Below are 20,477 nucleotides of genomic sequence, written 5' to 3'. Positions count from 1 at the left end.
GATGAAGACTACTTACTTCATCCTGAAGACCCCCAAAACGACCACCAAAGGACACTGCGCATGCTTAGGGTAGTTCCAAGGTATTGCAACTGATATTGTGAAATAATTGTGTAACCTAATGAATATGCAGTATTCACGTTGTAACTCTAACGAATATGTATGTAACCAAACTGTATAAATGTAGTAGAGTTCAAATCAGTGGTCGAAGCCAGCTTTGGGTGCGAACCCCTGGTTTCCCAGCGCTGGAATAAAAGCACCGCATATAACTACGTCCGTGGTTATGTGTCCTTTTTGCTAACATTTTTGGCGACCCAGGTGGGACCTCGCGAGCACTGCTGAGGCGGATCGCGTCTTGATCCTGCTCTGGCTAGCACCGAGGTATTCTTGGGGAGCGCATCGGACGCAACCGACCCTCCGCTGCTCTCGACGGACCTCTGATTGGTAAGAAGGTGCTTTTATTTTTTGGATTTGGGGTACCCCATTTGGTTTGGTAGCCTGCCGGTCAGACGCGGCGAAAGCCACGCTCGGTTGAGCAGGGAGCTCCCGTTTGGTAAAGCCTATAGGCGCCGTCCGTCAGACAGAGGGAAACCTCTGCAGGTTCGGCATTTGGTTAGGCGCCAATTAGTTTGTGTAGCTGAAAGGTTCAGCACTTGGTTAGGCGCCATTTGGTTTGATTTGTGTATTTGCTGCAGGTTCGGCATCCTAATCTTGGTCTCTGAATTTGTTCTGGTCTGGTTCCTGTATTTGTTCCTGTATTTGGTGTGGTTATTGTATTTGTTTCTGTACTTGTTCTGGTTTGATTCGGTTCCTGGGTGCCATTTGGTTTGGTTCATGTATTTGTTGCAGGTCCTGAACCTTAGTTTCTGATTCTATTCTGGTCTGGTTTTTACATTAGTTTCTGTATTTAAGCTGGTTCTTGTGTTTGTTTTCGTATTTGTGTTAATTTGGTTTAGTTTCTGTATTTGGTTTGCATGTCTGAGCTCAGTATTTTAGTTTGTACGTTTATATTTGGTACCAAAAGAATTCGTTTGGGGAAATAATTACAAAATAAGAACCGGTTCTGTTACTAAAGTACCACCTTGCTCCCCTTCAGATGCATCTGTACACATGAAAGTAAATTGAGTTAGCTGTATTGCAGTTAGGCTTGTCCTGTGGATAGACTGATTTGGATCTAAAATTAATGTCAGGGATTGATGCTTAATGTGCTGTTGATTGATATTTGTAAGAAGTTACAAAAGGTAGCAGCTGAGGAATGTAACTATTGTTCAGCTAATTGGAATTACATATAAAGTTTATAATCGCAGGAATTAAATGAAGAGAGAAAAAGGGCAAAAGGAGCCCAAACCTGTGCCCGGCAGCTTCTCCTTGATAAGCTGCGGAGAAAAAAAAAAAAGGGGGTAAAAAGCTGACTGCCTGCTAAAGCGGTGGAAAAGCAGGGGGGGGAGTGGTGGCTGCTAGAGCTGGAGCTGCAGCTCCTCTCCTCCGGGCTCGCTGCCCGCGGGGATGAAAAGGGGGGGGATCATCAAACGTAATAGCACCCCTGCGGCAGGCAGTAGGTGTGGGGGGAACCAGTCTATGTAGAAGTTCTGTTTTCGCCAGGGGATTTAGTAACCTGGAAGCAATCGGCTGGTCCTTATCGGGAAAATCCAGATAAGGTTGCAATAAATAAGATGATAATTAAAATGCAGAATCCTGATTGGGATTATTTACAAGTGATTTTGGATACATTAATGGACTCTACAGAAAATATATGGTTATACAGGTTGCAAGGGATAAAGTGAGAGAAGATATTCGGAATGGGAAAGTAGAGAGTAATGTTGATGAGAACTTTCCAAAAGAAGATCCCCGATGGAATTATAATACAGGAGGCGGGTTATGCCGTCTCTGGAGATATCAGGATTGGTTATTGATTGGCATTCAAACTGCTATGCCGAAGCAAATGAATTGGTCAAAACTGTATAATGTGAGGCAGGAAAAGAATGAGTCTCCCTCAGCCTTTTTAGAAAGATTGAAAGAAGCTGCCAAAACTGGGATGTAAAATTTTTAGTAGACACAGGGGCTACTTACTCTGTACTGAATTCCTTACAAGGGGCGGTAGGTCACAGAGCTACAATTGTTGGTGCCACAAGGAAGGAGGAAGTACGGCCATTCCTGCAACCCTTGGATTTGTGTTTTGGAGAAAAGGAACTAACCCATGAGTTCTTGTATGTTCCAGATTGTCCAGTTTCTCTTTTAGGACGAGATTTGCTGACTAAATTGGATGCCACAATAACATTTGAGGATGGAGAGTTGGTAATGAAAATTCCAGAGTCAAAGGTAGGACAGATTTTACTATTAAAAGAAAAACCGTTTGTAAAAATACCACAGGCAATAGAAGATGCAGTAATTCCCACAGTATGGGAAACTGACATACCTAGGAAGTCAAAAGCAGCTAGACCTGTGAAAGTGGAGCTGAAGGAGGATGCTAAACCAGTACGGTTGAGACAGTATCCATTGAAATTGGAAGCCAAATTAGGAATAGTATCTTTAATTGAGAAATTTTTGAAATATGGAATTCTAGAAGAATGTGAATCAGAATATAATACCCCAATTTTTCCAGTAAAGAAACCTGATGGTAGCTATCGACTAGTCCAAGACTTACGAGCAATAAACCAGATCACTAAGGACATACATCCAGTAGCTGCAAATCCCTATACCTTGTTAACATCTGTGAAGGAGAAATATAAATGGTTTACAGTACTTGATTTAAAAGATGCCTTCTTCTGCATACCCCTTGACCAGGAAAGCAAAAAGCTATTTGCTTTCGAATGGGAAAATCCTCACAACGGAAGAAAGACTCAATTGACCTGGACGCGCCTTCCACAAGGATTTAAGAATAGGCCGGCTATCTTTGGAAATCGGTTAGCCAAAGAGCTTGAGGAGTGGACTACAGGAGGCCATATCGGAATTCCCCGACAATGGTATTTGTTGCTGCAATATATGGATGACATTCTGATTGCTGCTGAGACCCAAGAACTTTGCATCCAGGTAACAATTGAAATATTAAATCAATTAGGAATGAATGGATATAAAGTGTTGAAAAATAAGGCTCAGATTGCATCCACGACTGCAATCTATCTAGGATGCAAGCTTTCTCAAGGACAACGAAGACTAGGTATAAACCGCGTGCATGCTATCTGTGCTATCTCTGAACCACGTAACTTGCATGAATTAAGATCTTTTCTAGGAATGGCAGGATGGTGCAGGCTCTGGATTATGGACTATGGACTTATTGCCAAACCTTTATACGAGGCACAGAAGAATAAGGTTTTGGTGTGGGAAAAACTGCAACAAGAAGCTTTCCAAAAACTGAAACAAGCTTTAATGCAAGCGCCTGCTTTGGGCCTACCTGATCTGAGTAAAGACTTTCAGTTATTCGTTCATGAGCGACAGACTTGCCCTAGAGGTGTTAACCCAACGGCTGGAATCTTGGAAATGGCCTGTAGGTTATTTCTCTAAACAACTTGACCCGGTAAGTGCTGGATGGCCGGCATGCTTGCGGGCGGTGGCTGCTACCGTGATATTAATCCAGGAAGTTTGGAAACTGACCATGGGGAAAAGGATCGAAGTATTTGTATCCCGCATGGTGACTACTGTATTGGAACAAAAGGGGGGCCATTGGCTTTCCCCAAGTAGAATGATGAAATACCAAGCAATTTTGACAGAACAAGATGATGTTATCTTAAAAACAACTAACCTAATGAATCCAGCTGTGTTTTTAAATGCAGAAACAGAAGAAGGGGATTTGGAACATGACTGTGTGGAGGTCATCGAATATACCCACGCAAGTCGTCCTGACCTGAAGGATACCCCGTTGGAGGAGACGGATTGGGAACCTTTTACTGATGGCAGTAGTTTCGTGGAAAGCGGAGTGCGGTAGGCAGGATATGCGATTACTACTGTCAAAACAGTGATCGAAGCCAAATCCCTATCACCAAACACATCAGCACAGAAAGCTGAGTTGATTGCCCTAACTAGGGCATTTGAGCTCTAAGTATGTATTTGGAGTTGTTCATGTGCATGGGGCTCTTTGGAAAGAGTGTGGACTACTTTCCTCCCAAAGAACAAACATCAGATACCAGAGGGAAAAATTAAACTTGGTTAATGCTGTTCAGAAGCCATTACAAGTTGCCATCATGCACTGTAAAGCTCATCAGAGTGGAACATCGAAAATTATTTAAGGAAATTGATTTGCTGATCAAACAGCTCGATCAGTGGCACGACAAGTTTGGACAATGGTGGGTTTTGTCTCCCAGAAGGTAAGAGCAATTGATTTATTACCTACACCTTCAGAGGCACCTAAATATTCTACAGAAGACGAGAAATTGGCAAAATCAGTAAAAGCTGTCAAGGATAATTCTGGATGGTATGTAACCACCAACGGACAAGTTGTGGTGCCAACCACGACTATGAGAGGAATACTTCAGGTGGAGCATCAGAAGTGTCATTGGGGTGCAGAAGCATTGGTAAAATACATGAGAAAATGGATTATCTCAGTCCAGATGTTAACAATGGCAAAGTCTATTACGGCTAAGTGTGAAATTTGTTTGAAAAATAATCCTTTAGTAAAAAGAAAAGTAGATATGGGAAAAATTAAGACAGGCATACAACCAGGAGATTATTGGCAAATAGATTATGTGGAAATCTCCAAAACTCGAGGATTCAGATATCTATTAGTTGGGGTATGCACTTTTTCAGGATGGCCAGAAGCCTTTCCTTGTCGCACCAACCAGGCACAAGAAACTGTAAAATGGCTATTGAAGGAAATAATTCCAAGATTTGGGGTACCATTGGGAAGATCATCCGACAGGGGACCACACTTTGTTGCTCAAGTGGTAAAGGAAGTCAGTAGATGTTTAGGAATTAAATGGGAATTACATAGCCCATGGAGACCCCAATCTAGTGGATAGGTGGAGAAAATGAATCAGACATTAAAATGACAACTTAGCCAGATTTGCCAGGAAGCAAAAATTCAATGGCCTCAGGCCTTAGCAATAACGTTATTGCGAATTAGGATTAAACCCAGGAGCGGAATGTCAGTAAGTCCATACGAAATTTTGTATGGCAAACCATATGAAGCACCTGATCCAAATCCAAGTGTACATGTAAAAGGTAATCAGGATGTATACAATTATGTGTTGTCTCTCGGCAGGACATTGAATCGACTCAGATTCGCACTAGTGTGGAATCGCCCACTAGCGCTTGAGAATCCGGTACATGATATAGAGCCTGGAGAACACAGTGTATATAAAGACCTGGAGAGAAGATCCTTTAAAACTACATTTACCGCAATCAAGGTTGCTGAAGTAGATTCCTGGATACACTACACCCGAGTAAAGAAAGTCCCAAAACTGTGGCAATCGCAATTAGTGGGTCCTACCACACTTAAAATTACGACGCAGGATGTCTAGTTTTTGTTACCGTATTGTGTTTATAGTAGTAAATGTACCCAGACTGTTTGCTTTTGTGGGAACACTTCTTGAAGAAGGAACAGAGAATGCCACTCTGATTTGCAAAGTCACTGGAGAACAATTATGTAGGACACGAAGGGCTATAGGAGATACTGACGACACTCAAATGCCACAAGTGGTGCAAAGTGTACAGAATCAGGCAGAGAACCTGATGATAGGATTGATTCGAGATTTTGCACAAACCCAGAACACCAGTAGTAGCATCACTGCTTGCCTCCCATTCCGAAATCGGCCGAAGACCCAATATAATGGGGAATAATATCTACGACCTTACCAGAAATAAACAAAACTGGTAGGATAGTGTGTGAATCTCGCACTAGGTTAGAGCAAGTGCCAACTGAAAAATAGGAGAAAACAGGACCCGGACCAGTGGAATTTGGAGGAAAGATAGTTCTCAAAGAAAGTTGGACCAAAAAGATAGTATATGAAAAAGTCAACTGAACCTATTGGGAATGTAAAGATCAGGATAATCAGAACATAACTGAGTCATGGAATAACATGTGGACGTTGAGTATTGTACAACAATATCAATATAGTGAAGCATTCCCATGGTGTGTACAATGGTCCAATGTAACAAGAGGGATAACAGTAACATGGTGGAATTGCTCGCGAGTAATAACCTGCCAGACGGATGTGAGAGATATACCTCTGTCCATCATTAAAGTTGCAGTAATAGCAGGTTGCATCTGTCAGAAACAATTGGATCCAAAAGAAGCAGTCAAAACAGGCACAAACGAGAGATAGATGAAGATGATGTGTGGCATGAACCATCAAGCAGTGTTAAATTTGGCTGGGCATTAGAATCTTTCTTTGCACCAATTGCAGCTTATAGAAACAGAGAAATGATTGACAAATTAATTGGGCAGATGGATCGACTGGCAAGGATAACCAAAAGGGGTTTTCGAGATTTCAATATACAATTGCAAGCTACGACCAAAATGACCTTGCAGAACAGAATGGCACTTGACATAATGTTGCTAAAAGAAAATGGTGTTTGCGGATATTTAAAAGATAGGGTTGATCATTGCTGCATTGATATCCCAAACGTAACCTCTGAAGTGGAGAGAGATATCTCCCAATTAACTCAAACAGAAAAGGAGCTACAAAAGAAAAAAACAAGATGCAGAGCAGAGCTGGATTGGGGCCTTGCGAGGCACATTGAACCTGAATTTGGGAGGATGGGTACATTCATTATTGGAAAGCTTATTTTTGCTTGCAGTTACAGTTGCTCTTCTCTTTCTGCTGTATGCTTGTATTAGGCATCAAATAGGTCAATTGAACGCCAGGAACGATCGCATTTTTACTGTTCTTAGCAGAAATTATACTAACCCACTTTTTGACAACCCTCCGGCTTATAAAGATACCCAACTATAATTAAAACAATGGAGTGAAAATGCATTGTCTAGGAATAGAAAAGCATTTTCAAAGGGGGGAAATGTTATAGTTAGCTGCATTTTGCTTCGTAAACTGTATCCAAGATTCTTACCTTATCTTAAAAACTATGCAGGTTGTAGATGAGTTTCATATTTTAGAGAACTAAAAGTTAGTACTTATCTTATCTCGAGAAGATGGGATGTGCTGAGAAGGTACATTTACTATCATCCAAGAATGTATATAATTTTGTGAAGAGTGCGCATGTGCTGTGATGAAAGGTGAAAAGTACAGTAGTGATGAAGACTACTTACTTCATCCTGAAGACCCCCAAAACGACCACCAGAGGACACTGCACATGCTTAGGGTAGTTCCAAGGTATTGCAACTGATATTGTGAAATAATTGTGTAACCTAATGAATATGCAGTATTCACGTTGTAACTCTAATGAATATGTATGTAACCAAACTGTATAAATGTAGTAGAGTTCAAATCAGTGGTCGAAGCCAGCTTTGGGTGCGAACCCCTGGTTTCCCAGCGCTGGAATAAAAGCACCGCATATAACTACGTCTGTGGTTATGTGTCCTTTTTGCTACCAAGATGACTCAGGTTCTTCGGTCCCCTTGGTTGGAAAAGAGTACACACACAATAATTAGGATCCATTAAAAAGAGGCATTTATTTTGCAGTTTGCCTAATTGGCAAAGGAAAAGGAAGGGAGAGAGAGAGAAAGAGAGAGTGAGAGAGAGAGAGAGAGAGAAGGAAGGAAGGAAGAAAGGAAGGGAGGGACGGAGGGAGGGAGGGAGGGAGGGAGAGAGGAAGGAAGAAAGGAAGGAAGGAAGGAAGGAAGGAAGGAGGGAAGGAAGGAAGGGAGAGAGAAAGGGAGAAAGGGAGATGGGAGGAAGGGAGGAAGGGAGGAAGGGAGGAAGGGAGGAAGGGAGGAAGGGAGGAAGGGAGGAAGGAAGGAAGGAAGAGAAAAGAGAGAGATAGAGAGATTTCACCATCCCTGTGGCTCCTCTATGTGTGTGATGGGGTTTGTAGGCACTTCACACCTGCTCTGCCCTCGCTGTGGGTGTGCATCTGCATCAGGGTTTCCTGGGGAGGTGGCACCACAGACATGGCCCTGGGGCTGTGGGGACCCATGGCCGTGCCCCCCAGCAGGCAGGTGCCAGCCACGGTTGGCGTGGGGACAGGGAAAGGCCCCAGGAGAAGGGGGAGAAAGCAGCACCCAGAGACTGTGTCAATGAAGCAGAAGTTTATTTGCTTTTGCTTCCACTAAGGGAAGCTGGAACCCCGCTAGTGCCTCCGGCGCGGCGGCCTCTTGCGGGGCTGGGGAGAGTCCTGGGGGTCGGGGTTCCTCCTCTTTGGGGGGCGCCGGGGCCCCCCGGGCGAGCGGTCCGTGCCCCGGCCGGCAGCGGAGGGGCTGCGGCTGCAGCCCTGGGCAGAGGGACCTGCCAGCGCCACCTGCCCCGGCTCCTGCTGGGGCTGCTCCTGCTGCGCAGGCCCGGGCGCAGATGGAAGGCAGCTGGGAGCCCTGCGCAGGGCGGCCTCCGACGGGCTGGCTTCATCCTCCACGTCGGAGCCCGCAGGGCTGGTGGGGGCCAGCCTGGGGTCGGGAGTCCCCACGCGGGAGCTGCTGGAGCTCGGGCTGGTTGCACGGCCGTAGTCCTCCTCCTCAGCCCCATAGGAGCACAGCAGCCTCCAGGCGTCCTCGCTGCAGCGCTCCACGATGGCCTGGATGAGGCTCCGCACCAGCGGTGCTGCATTTTCCTGGAGCTGGGGCTCCATGTGCTGGACCAGGGCCTCCTCGTCCAGCCCGTGGCAGCACAGGGCGTACAGGATCATCCTCTGTGTTGCCACCGCCAGCCACCACTGCTCCTCATAGATGGCGTCCAGCTACAGGCTGAGCCAGGGCAGCACGGGCTCCAGGAGGTGCTGGTGTTGCCGGAAAAGCCCTGCCCAGACGTGGGGCAGGAGCCCGTCCACGGCCGCCGTGTCCTCCGTCTGCACAGCCCCCTGCTCTTCCGGGAACGGCGTCCCCATCACAAAGAACAGAGGGGACCCTGCGGGGCCAGAGCGGCTGCTGCTGACCCGGTGGCTGGGAGCTGCGCTTGCCTGGGTGCTGGCCAGGGCTGGCTGTGCTGGGGACATGCTGACACACAGGCAGTCATCTCCCTGCACAGAGATCTTGATCTCCTCCATCTGGCCTCTGCAGAGTGGGCAAGTTGATGTCCTCTTAGCCCAGCGCAGGATGCAGCCCAGGCAGAACTGGTGCCGGCAGGGCTGCACGAAGGCCACGGCCTTCCGAGCTTCCCGGCAGACGGGGCAGCTCCACGCTGTCTCGCTGGCCATGGTTGTGCTGTGCAGCGGCTTGGGGAGAACTGAGGAGGAACAGCTGCTTCCCCTGGTTGGTCTCGGTGGGGCTAAAGGGCTTGAGCACTGCAAAAGTTGCAAAAGGCCACGGTCCTTGTCTGTCCCGTGGAGGGGAGGAAAAGGGAGCAAGGAATGCCCAATATACCCACTCAATACCATGTTCTTTGGCCCAATTGTCTATAATACTGTTTTTGAAATGAGTACCATTGTCTGATTCAATTCTTTCTGGCATGCCATGTCTCCAAAGGACTTGCTTTTCAAGGCTCAAAATAGTATTTCGGGCTGTAGCATGAGGTATGGCATATGTTTCCAACCATGCAGTGGTTGCTTCCACCATTGTAAGTACATAACGCTTACCTTGACGTGTTTGTGGAAGTATAATGTAATCAATCTGCCAAGCTTCTCCATACTTATACTTCAGCCATCGCCCCTCCTACCATACAGGCTTTCACCGTTTAGCTTGTCTGATTTCGCTGCAAGTTTCACATTCATGAATAACCTGTGAAATAGTGTCCATAGTTAAGTCCACCCCTCGGTCACAAGCCCATTTATATGTTGCATAAAGCATCATGGGCCCACCGAGCTAAGAGAAGTTCACCTTTATGTTTCCAGTCCAAGTCCACTTCAGCTACCTTTACCTTAGCAGCTTGATCTGCTTGTTGGTTGTTTCAATGTTCCTCGATGGCTTGACTTTTAGGAACATGACAAACTTTTATGGACAGGCTCTCTAGCCGAGCAGCAATGTCTCGCCACAGTGTGGCAGCCCAAATGGGCTTACCTCTGCGCTGCCAGTTGTTTTTCTTTCATTGCTGTAGCCACCCGCACAAGGCATTTGCTACCATCCATGAGTCAGTATAGAGATAAAGCACTGGCCACTTCTCTCGTTCAGCAATGTCCAAAGCCAGCTGGATGGCTTTTACTTCTGCAAATTGACTAGATTCACCTTGTCCTTCAGTGGCTTCTGTAACTTGTTGTGTGGGACTCCACACAGCAGCTTTCCATCTTCAATGTTCTCCTACAAGACAGCAGGATCCATCTGTGAACAGCACACACTGCTTATCAGTCTCTGAAAGAGTATTATACGGTGGTGCTTCTTCAGCACGTGTTACTTCCTCCTCATCTGGAGACATCCCAAAGTCTTTACTTTCTGGCCAGTCTGTAATCACTTCTAAGATCCCTGGGTGATTGGGACTTCCAATTTGAGCTTGTTGCGTGATCAGTGCAATCCGTTTACTTCATGTAACATTGGTTGCATGATATGTAGAGGGAACTGTCCCTTTGAGCATGCAGCTCAGCACCAGCAGTTGAGGTGCTAGGAGGAGCTGTGCTTCAGTACCTATCACTTCTGAAGCAGCTCAGATTCCTTCATATGCTGCTAGTTTCACTTTTTCAGTTGGAGTACAGTTGGCCTCAGATCCTTTGTATCCTCAACTCCAAAAACTGGAGGGTTGGCCTCACGTTTCTCCTGGTGCTTTCTGCCAGAGGCTCCAGGTAGGACCATTATCTCCGGCTGCAGTGTAGAGCACATTTTTAACATCTAGTCCAGTCCGAACTGGTCCAAGGGCCACTGCATGAGTTATCTCACACTTAATTTGTTCAAAGGCTTGTCGTTGTTCAGGGCCCCACTCAAACTGGTTCTTTTTATGAGTCCTTTGATAGAAAGGGCTCACAATCTGGCTGTAGTCAGGAATATGCATTCTCCAAAAACCTACAATGCCCAAGAAAGTCTGTGTCTGCTTTTTATTAGTAGGTGGAGACATAGCCACAATTTTGTTGATCACATCCATTGGGATCTGACGATGACCATCTTGTCATTTTATTCCTAAAAACTGGATCTCTCGTGCAGGTCCCTTGACCTTGCTTCTTTTTATGGCAAAACCAGCATCCAAAAGAATCTGAATTATTCTCTCACCTTTCTCGAAAACTTCTTTCACTGTGTCACCCCATGCAATGATGTCATCAATATATTGCAAGTGTTCTGGAGCTTTACCTTACTCCAGCGTGGTCTGGATCAGTCCATGGCAGATGGTAGGACTGTGTTTCCACCCCTGGGGCAAGCAATTCCACGTGTACTGGATACCCCTCCAGGTGAAAGCAAACTACGGCCAGCATTCTGCTGCTAAAGGAATAGAGAAAAATGCATTAGCAATGTCAATTGTAGCATACCACTGAGCTGCCTTTGACTCCAGTTCAAATTACAGTTCTAGCATGTCAGGCACAGCAGCACTCAATGGTGGTGTAACTTCATTCAGGCCACGATAGTCCACAGTTAGTCTCCACTCGTCACTAGACTTATGCACTGGCCAGATTGGGCTGTTAAAAGGTGAGTGAGTCTTACTGATCACACCCTGGCTTTCCAATTGACAGATCAGCTTCTGGATAGGAATCAAAGAGTCTCGATTGGTGTGATATTGCCGGCGATGCACCGTCGTGGTAGCAATTGGCACCTGCTGATCGTCAACCATCAGCAGTCCTACAACAGAAGGGTCATCTGAAAGACCAGGCAAATCAGACAGCTGTTCAATTTTCTCAGTGTCCACAGCTGCTATACCAAATGCACACCTATACCCTTTTGGGTCCTTAAAATACCCTCTCCTGAGGTAGTCTATGCCAAGGATGCACGGAGCATCTGGACCAGTCACAATGGGATGCTTTTGCCAGTTTTTTCCAGTTAAGTTTATTTTAGCTTCTACAACAGTCAGTTCCTGGGATCCCCCAGTCACTCCAACAATATTGATGGATTGCGTTCCTTTATAATTAGAAAGAATTATTGTGCACAGAGCACCAGTGTCCACGTTGTACTCCTGGGGGTGTGTTGTACCAGGCCATCATATTTGTACAGTCCAATAAACTCTGTTATCCCGTTCCTCCATCTGGTTGGAGGCAGGGCACCTCTAATTTCTGTTTTGCACAGTCTCTGGGTGTGAATTAGAGGTTCCTTCAAGAGCATCAGAATCTCTTCTGCCCCTTCTATAAACTGAAGCAGCCATTTTCCTAGTTTTTTTCCTTTTATCTCACATACTCATTCTTGAAGTTCTGAGGTAGGTCTTCCATGCCACCTATTCATGTTTTCTCCCTGCTCATGTAGGAAGAACCACAGTGAACCTCTTTTTATGGACTGCTTCCATTCTCTCTCTTGAGGTTGGAAATGCCTTCTCCTAATAGCTGAAACATAGGTTCGTACAGGTCATGAATGGTACGTTGTCTTCTCTGAGTTCTTTGATTTCTTGCAACAGCTTTTCAAACCAATCATCAGATTTCTCACACAGTTTCTCCACAGCAGAGACACAAGCCCATAGAGAACCAACAAGGCTGCCCTCAAATTCCCAAAGCTGTTCAATTGTCACAGAAAGGGTTTGTACTCCTGGTGTCCAGACCATTGATGCCAATGACTTAGCATATGCAGGTGGTGCACTTTGTACAAATCTGCACCACAGAGGTTGTGTACAATTGATTCTACCTGGTTCTGTCCCCTGTTGGCTGTTTGGTCCAAAACAGATGATCTCTCGCACAGCTAATTCTCTCAGAAACTGGATACCTCTCTCCACAGTGTTCCATTTCCCTAACGTGCATATGCAATCTTCTTTGTAGGGAAGTCCTACTTTCATAGCTGTCAGGAGTCAGGTCCAGAGGGTAGTGGTGTTAGGCTCTCTTGAAATTTCCCTATCTATGGTGGAATCTTTTGACTGAGATCCCAGCTGCCTGGCTTTGCCACCTTCCAATTTGTTTGTTTCTATCCCATTGTCCCAGCATTGGAGCAGCCAGGTTACAGTATTCTCACCTTCATGACGACTAAAGTCTTTTCGCAGATCTCTCAGCTCACCTGGAGAAAAGGACTGAGTGGTCGTCACTTCCTCTCCTCCCTGCACTGATGATGCCCCTTGGGTTGATGTTGGCCCTGTGCCATCATCATCTGCTGCACGGGTAGTCTTTCTAGTGACTTTCGTACAACCGTAACTGATGCTGATATGGGCTCACCACCTTTTGATTCATTTCCAGAGTCTGAATCACTGTCACTGGCATTGGCAGAATCACAGTGGTTGTTATGGTTACAACAGTAACAGTGCCCAGCGTGTGAGGAAGGAGGGGCTGCCTTGTTAGCCTTTGAGGCTGGAGAAGTAATATTATCCACAATCAAAGCAGCGACCTTGGTAGCTAGGCTTTGCGGAGGAGCTGTAGCTTGGGCCTGTGAAGCTGCATTGTCTGCAGTCAGGGGGGCAGTGGCTGCAGCTGCAGCTGCAGCTTTTGCTGTTTTGCTTTTTCTTGAGCGGCTTGTGCTTTTTGCTAAAGCTTCCAAAGATGCAACATAAGTCTCAAGATTAAAAAGAGACGCAAACCTCCTATTTAACCTCATTTCTCTTAACACTAATGCAAACTGACACACGTTCAGCAAGTCAGAGTGACTTGCAGAAGTTATTATGTCCTCAGTCTGATCTTTCAAGAATGATAAGAGTGACTTGCAAAAATTATTATGTAACCAATATGCAAACGTGTAACCTCTTAGCTCTTTAGAGTGTGAACGTGGTCATAAGGTTTTGTGTATAATGGCTGTTAATTTTCTTTCTGACGTGCTGGCTTCATGTCCACATCCAGACTTGTGTAATTGTGTCATTGTGTAATTGTTTTGCATGTTGGAACTCAGTATGTATTTGGCATATTTAAACTTATTTGCATGCTTGACGTTGGTATTTGCAATAAATTTTTATGTAAGTCAGCTCCACTGAGGACTGTGGTAAGAGATACCTGGTACATGTAGGCACGATGAATAAACAAACTCCAGTTGAATGTACACAGCCTTGGATTAAGAAAAATTGGTATTTGCTTGTGTGTTAGAACTTGGTACCAAAATAAATTTGTCCAGGGAGATGGCTACAAAATGGGAATTGGTCCCTCTACTGAAATGCCACCTTGCTCCCCTTTAGGATGCATCCTTGCACAGTAGAGTAAATTTGTGAGGGGATCCTCTGATAAAAGAAAGATTGAAATGATATCATACCCAGTTGTGGCCTTTGTATAAATTGGATAATGAGGAACAAAAGGCCTCAATATAGGATTCTAAGTTATAGGACTTCACTGCAATTACTGTTCTTTGCAGAAGTTCGGAAAAATGGGATGAAGTACTGTATGTTAATTTGTTCTTATTGTTACACTATAACTTTGAGATCAGAAAATAATGTAAGTCATTAAACTTTGATTCCCATGGAATTTATGCACTAGCTATAGATTTGAAAAATAAAACTAAATCATGGAATCATAGAATAGTTTGGCTTGGGCAGGGCTTTCAAAGCTCATCTAGTCCAACCCCCCTGCAATAAGCTCTTCTGGTGTCCCTAAAGATCTCTTGACCTTCCTGTGGTTTCCACAGAGCTCCCCTGCCCTCCCTATCATGTCCTGACTTGTCCCCTGCCCTTCCTTTGCTGTTCACAATGTTCTCTGCCCATCCACTCGTGTCCCCAGTGCTCCTGTGTCTTCCCATGTGGTGTCCTTGGTGCTCTTCTGCCTGCTCCTGTGATGTCCCTGACAATTGCCTGCTTTCCCTTGTGGTATCCCAGATGCTCCCCCGTCTTTGACCCCGGAGCTCCTTGGCTGTTGCCACCTCCCAGCCCCAGGGCACACAGCATGTTCTGGGGGTTGAAGCCTACTACTCTCTGTCCATCTCCATGTGAGACCCCAGTGCTCTTACCCCTCCTGCCTTATTTCTCCATCACCGCTGTCCCCAGAGGACAGGGACAGCCTGCGTCTACTGTCACCTGTGCTGGGCCACATCTCAGCACTGACCACATCCATCTCCACCTCCTGCCCCATCCCCGCAGCTTCCATCAGCATCTTCACAAGCCAGTGCTTCATGGATGAGTTGGGGGAGGAGGCTTTGAAAACCATGTGGCTCCAGCAGTCAGATGTCAACAACAAGGACATCTGGAAATCCACCATGTGAGCCTCCTGTCCCTGCCACATGCGGGTCCCCTGTGCATCCGCAGGGTCGAGGCTCTTCCACACTGTGGTGCTGAGTGTTCGGCAGAGCTGCTGCCAGTGTGAGGGTGACCGAGGATGGTACTCATGTCTGGCCCCCAAAGGGTCCTGCCATGATGCAAACGCTTCTAGGGGGTTGGATGGGATTGGGTGGGTGTTTGGCACCGGGAGGTTGCATTTGCCATCTGCAAGTATGTATTTCCAACCTTTACATCTCCTCCATCTGTGTCCCCACAGGGTCAGCAGCAGCAACTTCCCCCACAGTCACAGGAGGTAGGTGGCATCACAGCAAGGTTGACAGAAGCTTTGCTGCAAACAACCACTGAGATCCCTTCATATCAACGCCCAGTGCCCATGTTCCCCAGTCTCCCCACAGCATCCCATGGCCTCTCCTGTTACTGTCCCCAGTGTATGTCCCCTGGCGTGACCCATCATGGCCCAGGATCCTCCATTGCAAACCCCACCACCCCACTGTGTTCTCTCAGGACCCTCACCTTACCTGAGGTGCAGAACCCCACTCAGTCTGGCATGTGGACTGGTGGCCCATCTCACACTGGGGTGGCCCTTGCCAGGAAGCCCAGTACGGGCATCCACTGCCCAGCTGCAGCCCCTTCCACTACAAAGAGAGGCTGAGTGGACATGGGGCGGCAGCGCATGCAGAGCTCAGGCACTGGTTTAGGTTCCCCTGTCTGGAGGTTCAGGCTCTGAGCCTCTCTGCCCGCTTGAGCTCCACCACAGCCTTTGTGGGCCGGTGCTTTGTGGACTACTGTGGGATGGAGACATTGGAGACCATGTGGCTTCTGCAGGAAGAAGTCCCATCTTGCAGGGACACCTGGAAAGCCACCAGGTGAGCCCTGAACCTGCCCTCCCATCACATAGTACTGCATCCCCTCCTGCTGACGGGGCTTTCCCACAGGGTCGGAACGGCCATCTTCACCTGCATCAAATGATGGCAATGGGGACCAGATCTGCCTGCACCCTGCTGTCCCGCCTGCATCCCGAAGGCTCTCTGTTGCACCAGTCTCAGGCTGGGCTTCCACCTACTCCGAACATCCTGACTGGGAAACATACCCTCACCTTGCCTGCCTTCCTCCCAGTGCCTCTCAGTGCCTCTGAGCAGCCTGCTGGCAGGATCCACCTTCCAAAAGTCGGTATTCCCTGCATATGGAGCCTATTAAACACATCTCTGCCTGGCAGAGAGACATAGCCTATGTGACCCTGGGGTGCAAGAAGCCACTCTGGAGCAGGGAGAGGTTAAGGGAGGTGTTTTGGGGGTTCTAGGAGGGATGAGGCTAGAGGACAAGGAGAGGACAGCAGCTGGGTGTTTCCACTTCCTGACCACGGCTTCAGGTTTCAGCAGGTACCTTCTTGCCTGTGCACATGTTTGGGACAGCTGCAGGGGTCCTCTGCTCTGTGGCCCCGGGCAGCATCCCTGGTGTGGAGCAGAATGATGTCGCACGCCTTGGTGCCAGGGTGAAGTCTGCATGTAGCCAGATCTCTCACCTGGCCTCATTTGGCATCTCTGCATCCCAATTTGCCTCATCTTCCCCTTAAACTTCATTTCCAGCTACTGCTCTGGGTGCAGAGCTTGGTCCTGTGTGTACAAATGGGGGAGGACTGGGTGGCAGCCCCCACAGAGGGGACCATGGTCACAAGCTAGGAGCCTGGGGTGTTGGTGTGCTCAAAAATCCATGCTGGATACTGGAAGGACCAGGGCGTGGACTTGGGGTCGACAAGTACATACTGGGCAAACTGGGTGGCTAAGGCCGGATTCTGGAGGGATCCCTGCTGTATCTATGTACATATGCATGTATTTCCCACTGACTTGCTCTCATGCCATCAGCCAGAGGATGGAATGGGATAAGGCTCATTCCAGATGAAACTGATGACCTGCAGGAGCCCAGGCCTCCTGTGAGGTGCTGCGGAAGCCTTGTCACGCATAGAATTTTTGCATGGCTTTGATTTAGCAGCAATTTAGGATTTATTAACACTTGGTGGTAGATTACAAGGATAGGTTGTATAGTTACCAGTAGTGCATAATCATCAGCCAGTTTACCAGAGTGGTATAAGTGAAATTTGTTACAATTAATCAGAAATACCCACAAGATTCATGCTAAACCTACAGCAGGGTTTTTTTTAACTGAAAAACACACATACTCACAAAAAAAGTAAACTGAAACAGACACATACAAGCAGACACATAGATAGAAAAAGCAGTTCTAAAATCAAATTACACACACACACGTTAACCTATGATTAACATTTCCCTTTCATAGGTATTATAAATTACTCACTTTTCTGTGTTGACATTCATCAGGGGACAATCCTTGGCTGCTAAAAAATAGGGCCTTTGATGTTTGCAAAATGATCAGCAGATGATAATTGAATCTACATGAAATTCTGAATAGATGATCATTGAGTCTTCAAGAAATGGGCCCTGAGAGACATCTCAGTCAGGGAAAGACACTGGGCCACATCCCGCTGAGACCCAGGACCCCCATGGCTTTAGGACCATTATTTACAGGATGGCAAGATGATTGACTTCAGTCAGTATTTTTCAATTGCAGCCACATTTTGTACCACACAGCCCTGACACTTCCCATATTGGGCAACAATCCCATTGGTTGGAGTCTGAAATGCAACCAGATGGCGTCTGACTGTCCCATCTCACTCTCTGATCATGACAAGAACAACGTTGGCTTGTCTTGTGATCACCAAGTGAGGAGCGCTTAATTGTCTCAACTCACTCCACCCTTTGATCAAGACAAGGACACTGGTCCCCTAGGTAGGACAATAATGTTGTCCTGTGTAGTGATCACCAGGTGAGGAAGGCCAGTTCATTTCTACTCACTGCCCTTGTGATCAAAGCAACAACACTTGTAATCATGGTGACAGCACAAGGTGATCTTGTCTTGAGATTGTCAGGAATGTCACCACATTCCACCCCATGACTAAAGTCAATCCATTGCTGCACAGGGAGGTGGTATGGTCACCTCTTGCCTCTGTGTCTGTAAAGAGATAGTGGCATATTCCAGTTGTAATTTGAGGGAATTTTTTCACATTTGATTAGCATACATACATATGTGTGTAAAAGAAAGAGATGTATTTTATTCTGTCACATGTAGTTCAACAGTACTATATACATGGAGAGGTTTTGTAATTTGTTTAGCCATTGTTCAGGAAGTTTCTATTCCCTAGGTTTCCTGCAACAAAGGCGCTTGGCAGGATCTTTTGATTTTCATCAGGAACATTTGTCCTGTAGGCAGGACCTTAATGCTAGCTTGTGTAGTGATCACCAGGTGAGGAGGGCTGGTTCATTTCTACTCGCTACCCTTGTGATGAAAGCAAGAACACTTGTAACCAAAGTAAGAAAACGACATTGGCTTGTCTTGAGGTCACCAGCTAGTGTGGTGGATGCACTCACCACCATCTCCCCAATAGCCAAACCAGCAGCAGTTTGGTACAGACTGAAAAGGATGTGAAGGCCTGAGTTGCCTTCAGGCCAAGGGCTCCTGTTAGGAAAGCCAAAAGGAAGAGGAACAGCACACTGAACACTGATAAGCTGTGGTAACTGCCAGTTTGAAAACACCCAGATTGCACAATGTCTTAGCTGGAAGTACCACCTTCAGCTCTGGCAGCAATAAAAAGGCAAGGGAGCAGACACATCGGCAGAGTCGTATGAGGAGCACATCCTTATGTACTCCAGCTGCCTGTGCGCTGCAGAGATGGTGCAAGTGACTCCCTTCCTCCTGGTGCTCAGCCTGGCTCCTGTCTTCTCTGCCCAAGAGCTAAGGCAGGGCTGGGATGCATGGTGCAGTGTGGGCAGGGGGCTGTGACTCCTGGGGGTGCCTGCTCCTGTTGCCCTGTCCGTGGCCGGGCCATGCTGTGGCACCAGTATTGGGTCCCCTCTGTTCCAGTGTGTGCTGACCGGTGAGTGGGTCAATGACCTGGGCTCCAACATGACCATCGGGCCTGTGAATACAGAAGGCAAATTTGATGGCTCCTACCTCACGGCTGTGAAAAAATCCCCAGGCAAGATCCATATTTCGCCACTGGCAGGATACCAGCATACAACGAACATATGGAGCCAGCCAACGTTTGGCTTCACCGTCAACTGGAACTTTACAGGTGCTTCTCCTTCCCCAGCCTCCCTGCAGTATCTGCAGAGCTCCCTTACACTCCCTGTTATGGTCCCTTACCTTCCCTGTAACGTTGCCAATGGTCTTTTGTATTCCCTGTGATGTCTCCCATGGTCCCATGCCCTACTTGTAGTGTCCCCAGAGCTCCCCTGCCCTCTCTGCAATGTCTCCACCATTCCTCTGCCCACCCTGTGATGTTCAAAATCTGCCCCTGCCCTTTTTGCGGTGTCCCCAGAACTCCACTGCCCTTCCTGTGATATCCCCAGAGTTCCCCTGCCCTTTCTGTGGTGCTTTAAGAGCTCTCCTGCCTTTCTTCTGGTGTCCCTTCCTGTGGTTTCCCCAGAGCTCCCCTGCCCTCCCTATCACGTCTTCACTTGTCCTTTGTCCTTCCTGTGCTGTTCCAAATGTTCTCTTGCCCATCCACTGATGTGTCCACTGCTCTCCAGCCCTCTCATGTGGTGTCCTTCATGCTAATCTGCCCTTCCCTGTGATGTCCCTGACGGTCCTCCATCTTTGACCCCGAAGCTCCTTAGCTGGTGTCACCTTCCAGTCCCAGGGCACATAGGATGCGCTGGAGGCTGCAGCCTACTGCTGTCTGCCCATCTCTGTGTAGGATCCCCAGCCCTCTGACCCCTCCTGCTTGCTTTCCCAATCACTGCTATCCCCAGAGGGCAGAGACAGCCTGGGTCTGCTGTCCCCTGCACTGGGACACAGCTCAGCACTTGTCTGCAGACCCTCCCACAAACTCCATCACGGTCTTCACGGGTCAATGCTTTGTCAACGACGAGGGGAAGGAGACTTTGAAGACCATGTGGCTCCTGCGGGCAGATGCGGACAACATCAAGGATGACTGGAAAGCCACCATGTGAGCCTCCCTTCCCTGCCACATGCGGGTCCCCTGCACACCCCTGGGTTTGGGCTCTCCCACACTGTGATGCTGAGTGCTGAGTGGAGCTGCTGCCAGTGTGAGGCTGACCAAGGATGGGGTACTCGTGCATGGCCTTTCAGAGGTCCCGCAAAAGCACAAATGCTGCTGGGGAGTGGGATAGGACTGAGTGGGTATTCAGAACTGGGATGGAGCATGTGGCCTCTGTAAATGTGCATTTCCCACCCTTA

The 20,477-nt window shown here is 47.4% G+C and overlaps 1 protein-coding gene across 1 annotated transcript in view; it reads left to right on the top strand.

Annotated features, from left to right (window-relative positions):
• Nucleotides 1–20,230, top strand: part of LOC308051890 (avidin-like) — a gene marked incomplete at both ends in the record, with an annotated part of 53,964 nt that extends 33,734 nt beyond the window's left edge. Inside the window, 2 exons of the mRNA XM_080362539.1 lie at nucleotides 19,140–19,350; nucleotides 20,094–20,230. Of these exons, the coding sequence (XP_080218665.1) occupies nucleotides 19,140–19,350; nucleotides 20,094–20,230 (348 nt within the window). The remainder of the gene's footprint in view (nucleotides 1–19,139; nucleotides 19,351–20,093) is intronic.
• Between the last annotated feature and the right edge of the window lie 247 nt (nucleotides 20,231–20,477).

Source organism: Nesoenas mayeri (assembly GCF_963082525.1).
Source record: "Nesoenas mayeri genome assembly, chromosome: Z".
Taxonomy (NCBI): Eukaryota; Metazoa; Chordata; class Aves; order Columbiformes; family Columbidae; genus Nesoenas; species Nesoenas mayeri.
The sequence above is the reverse complement of the archived record's forward strand: the minus strand, read 5'-3'. Positions and strand labels throughout refer to the sequence as shown.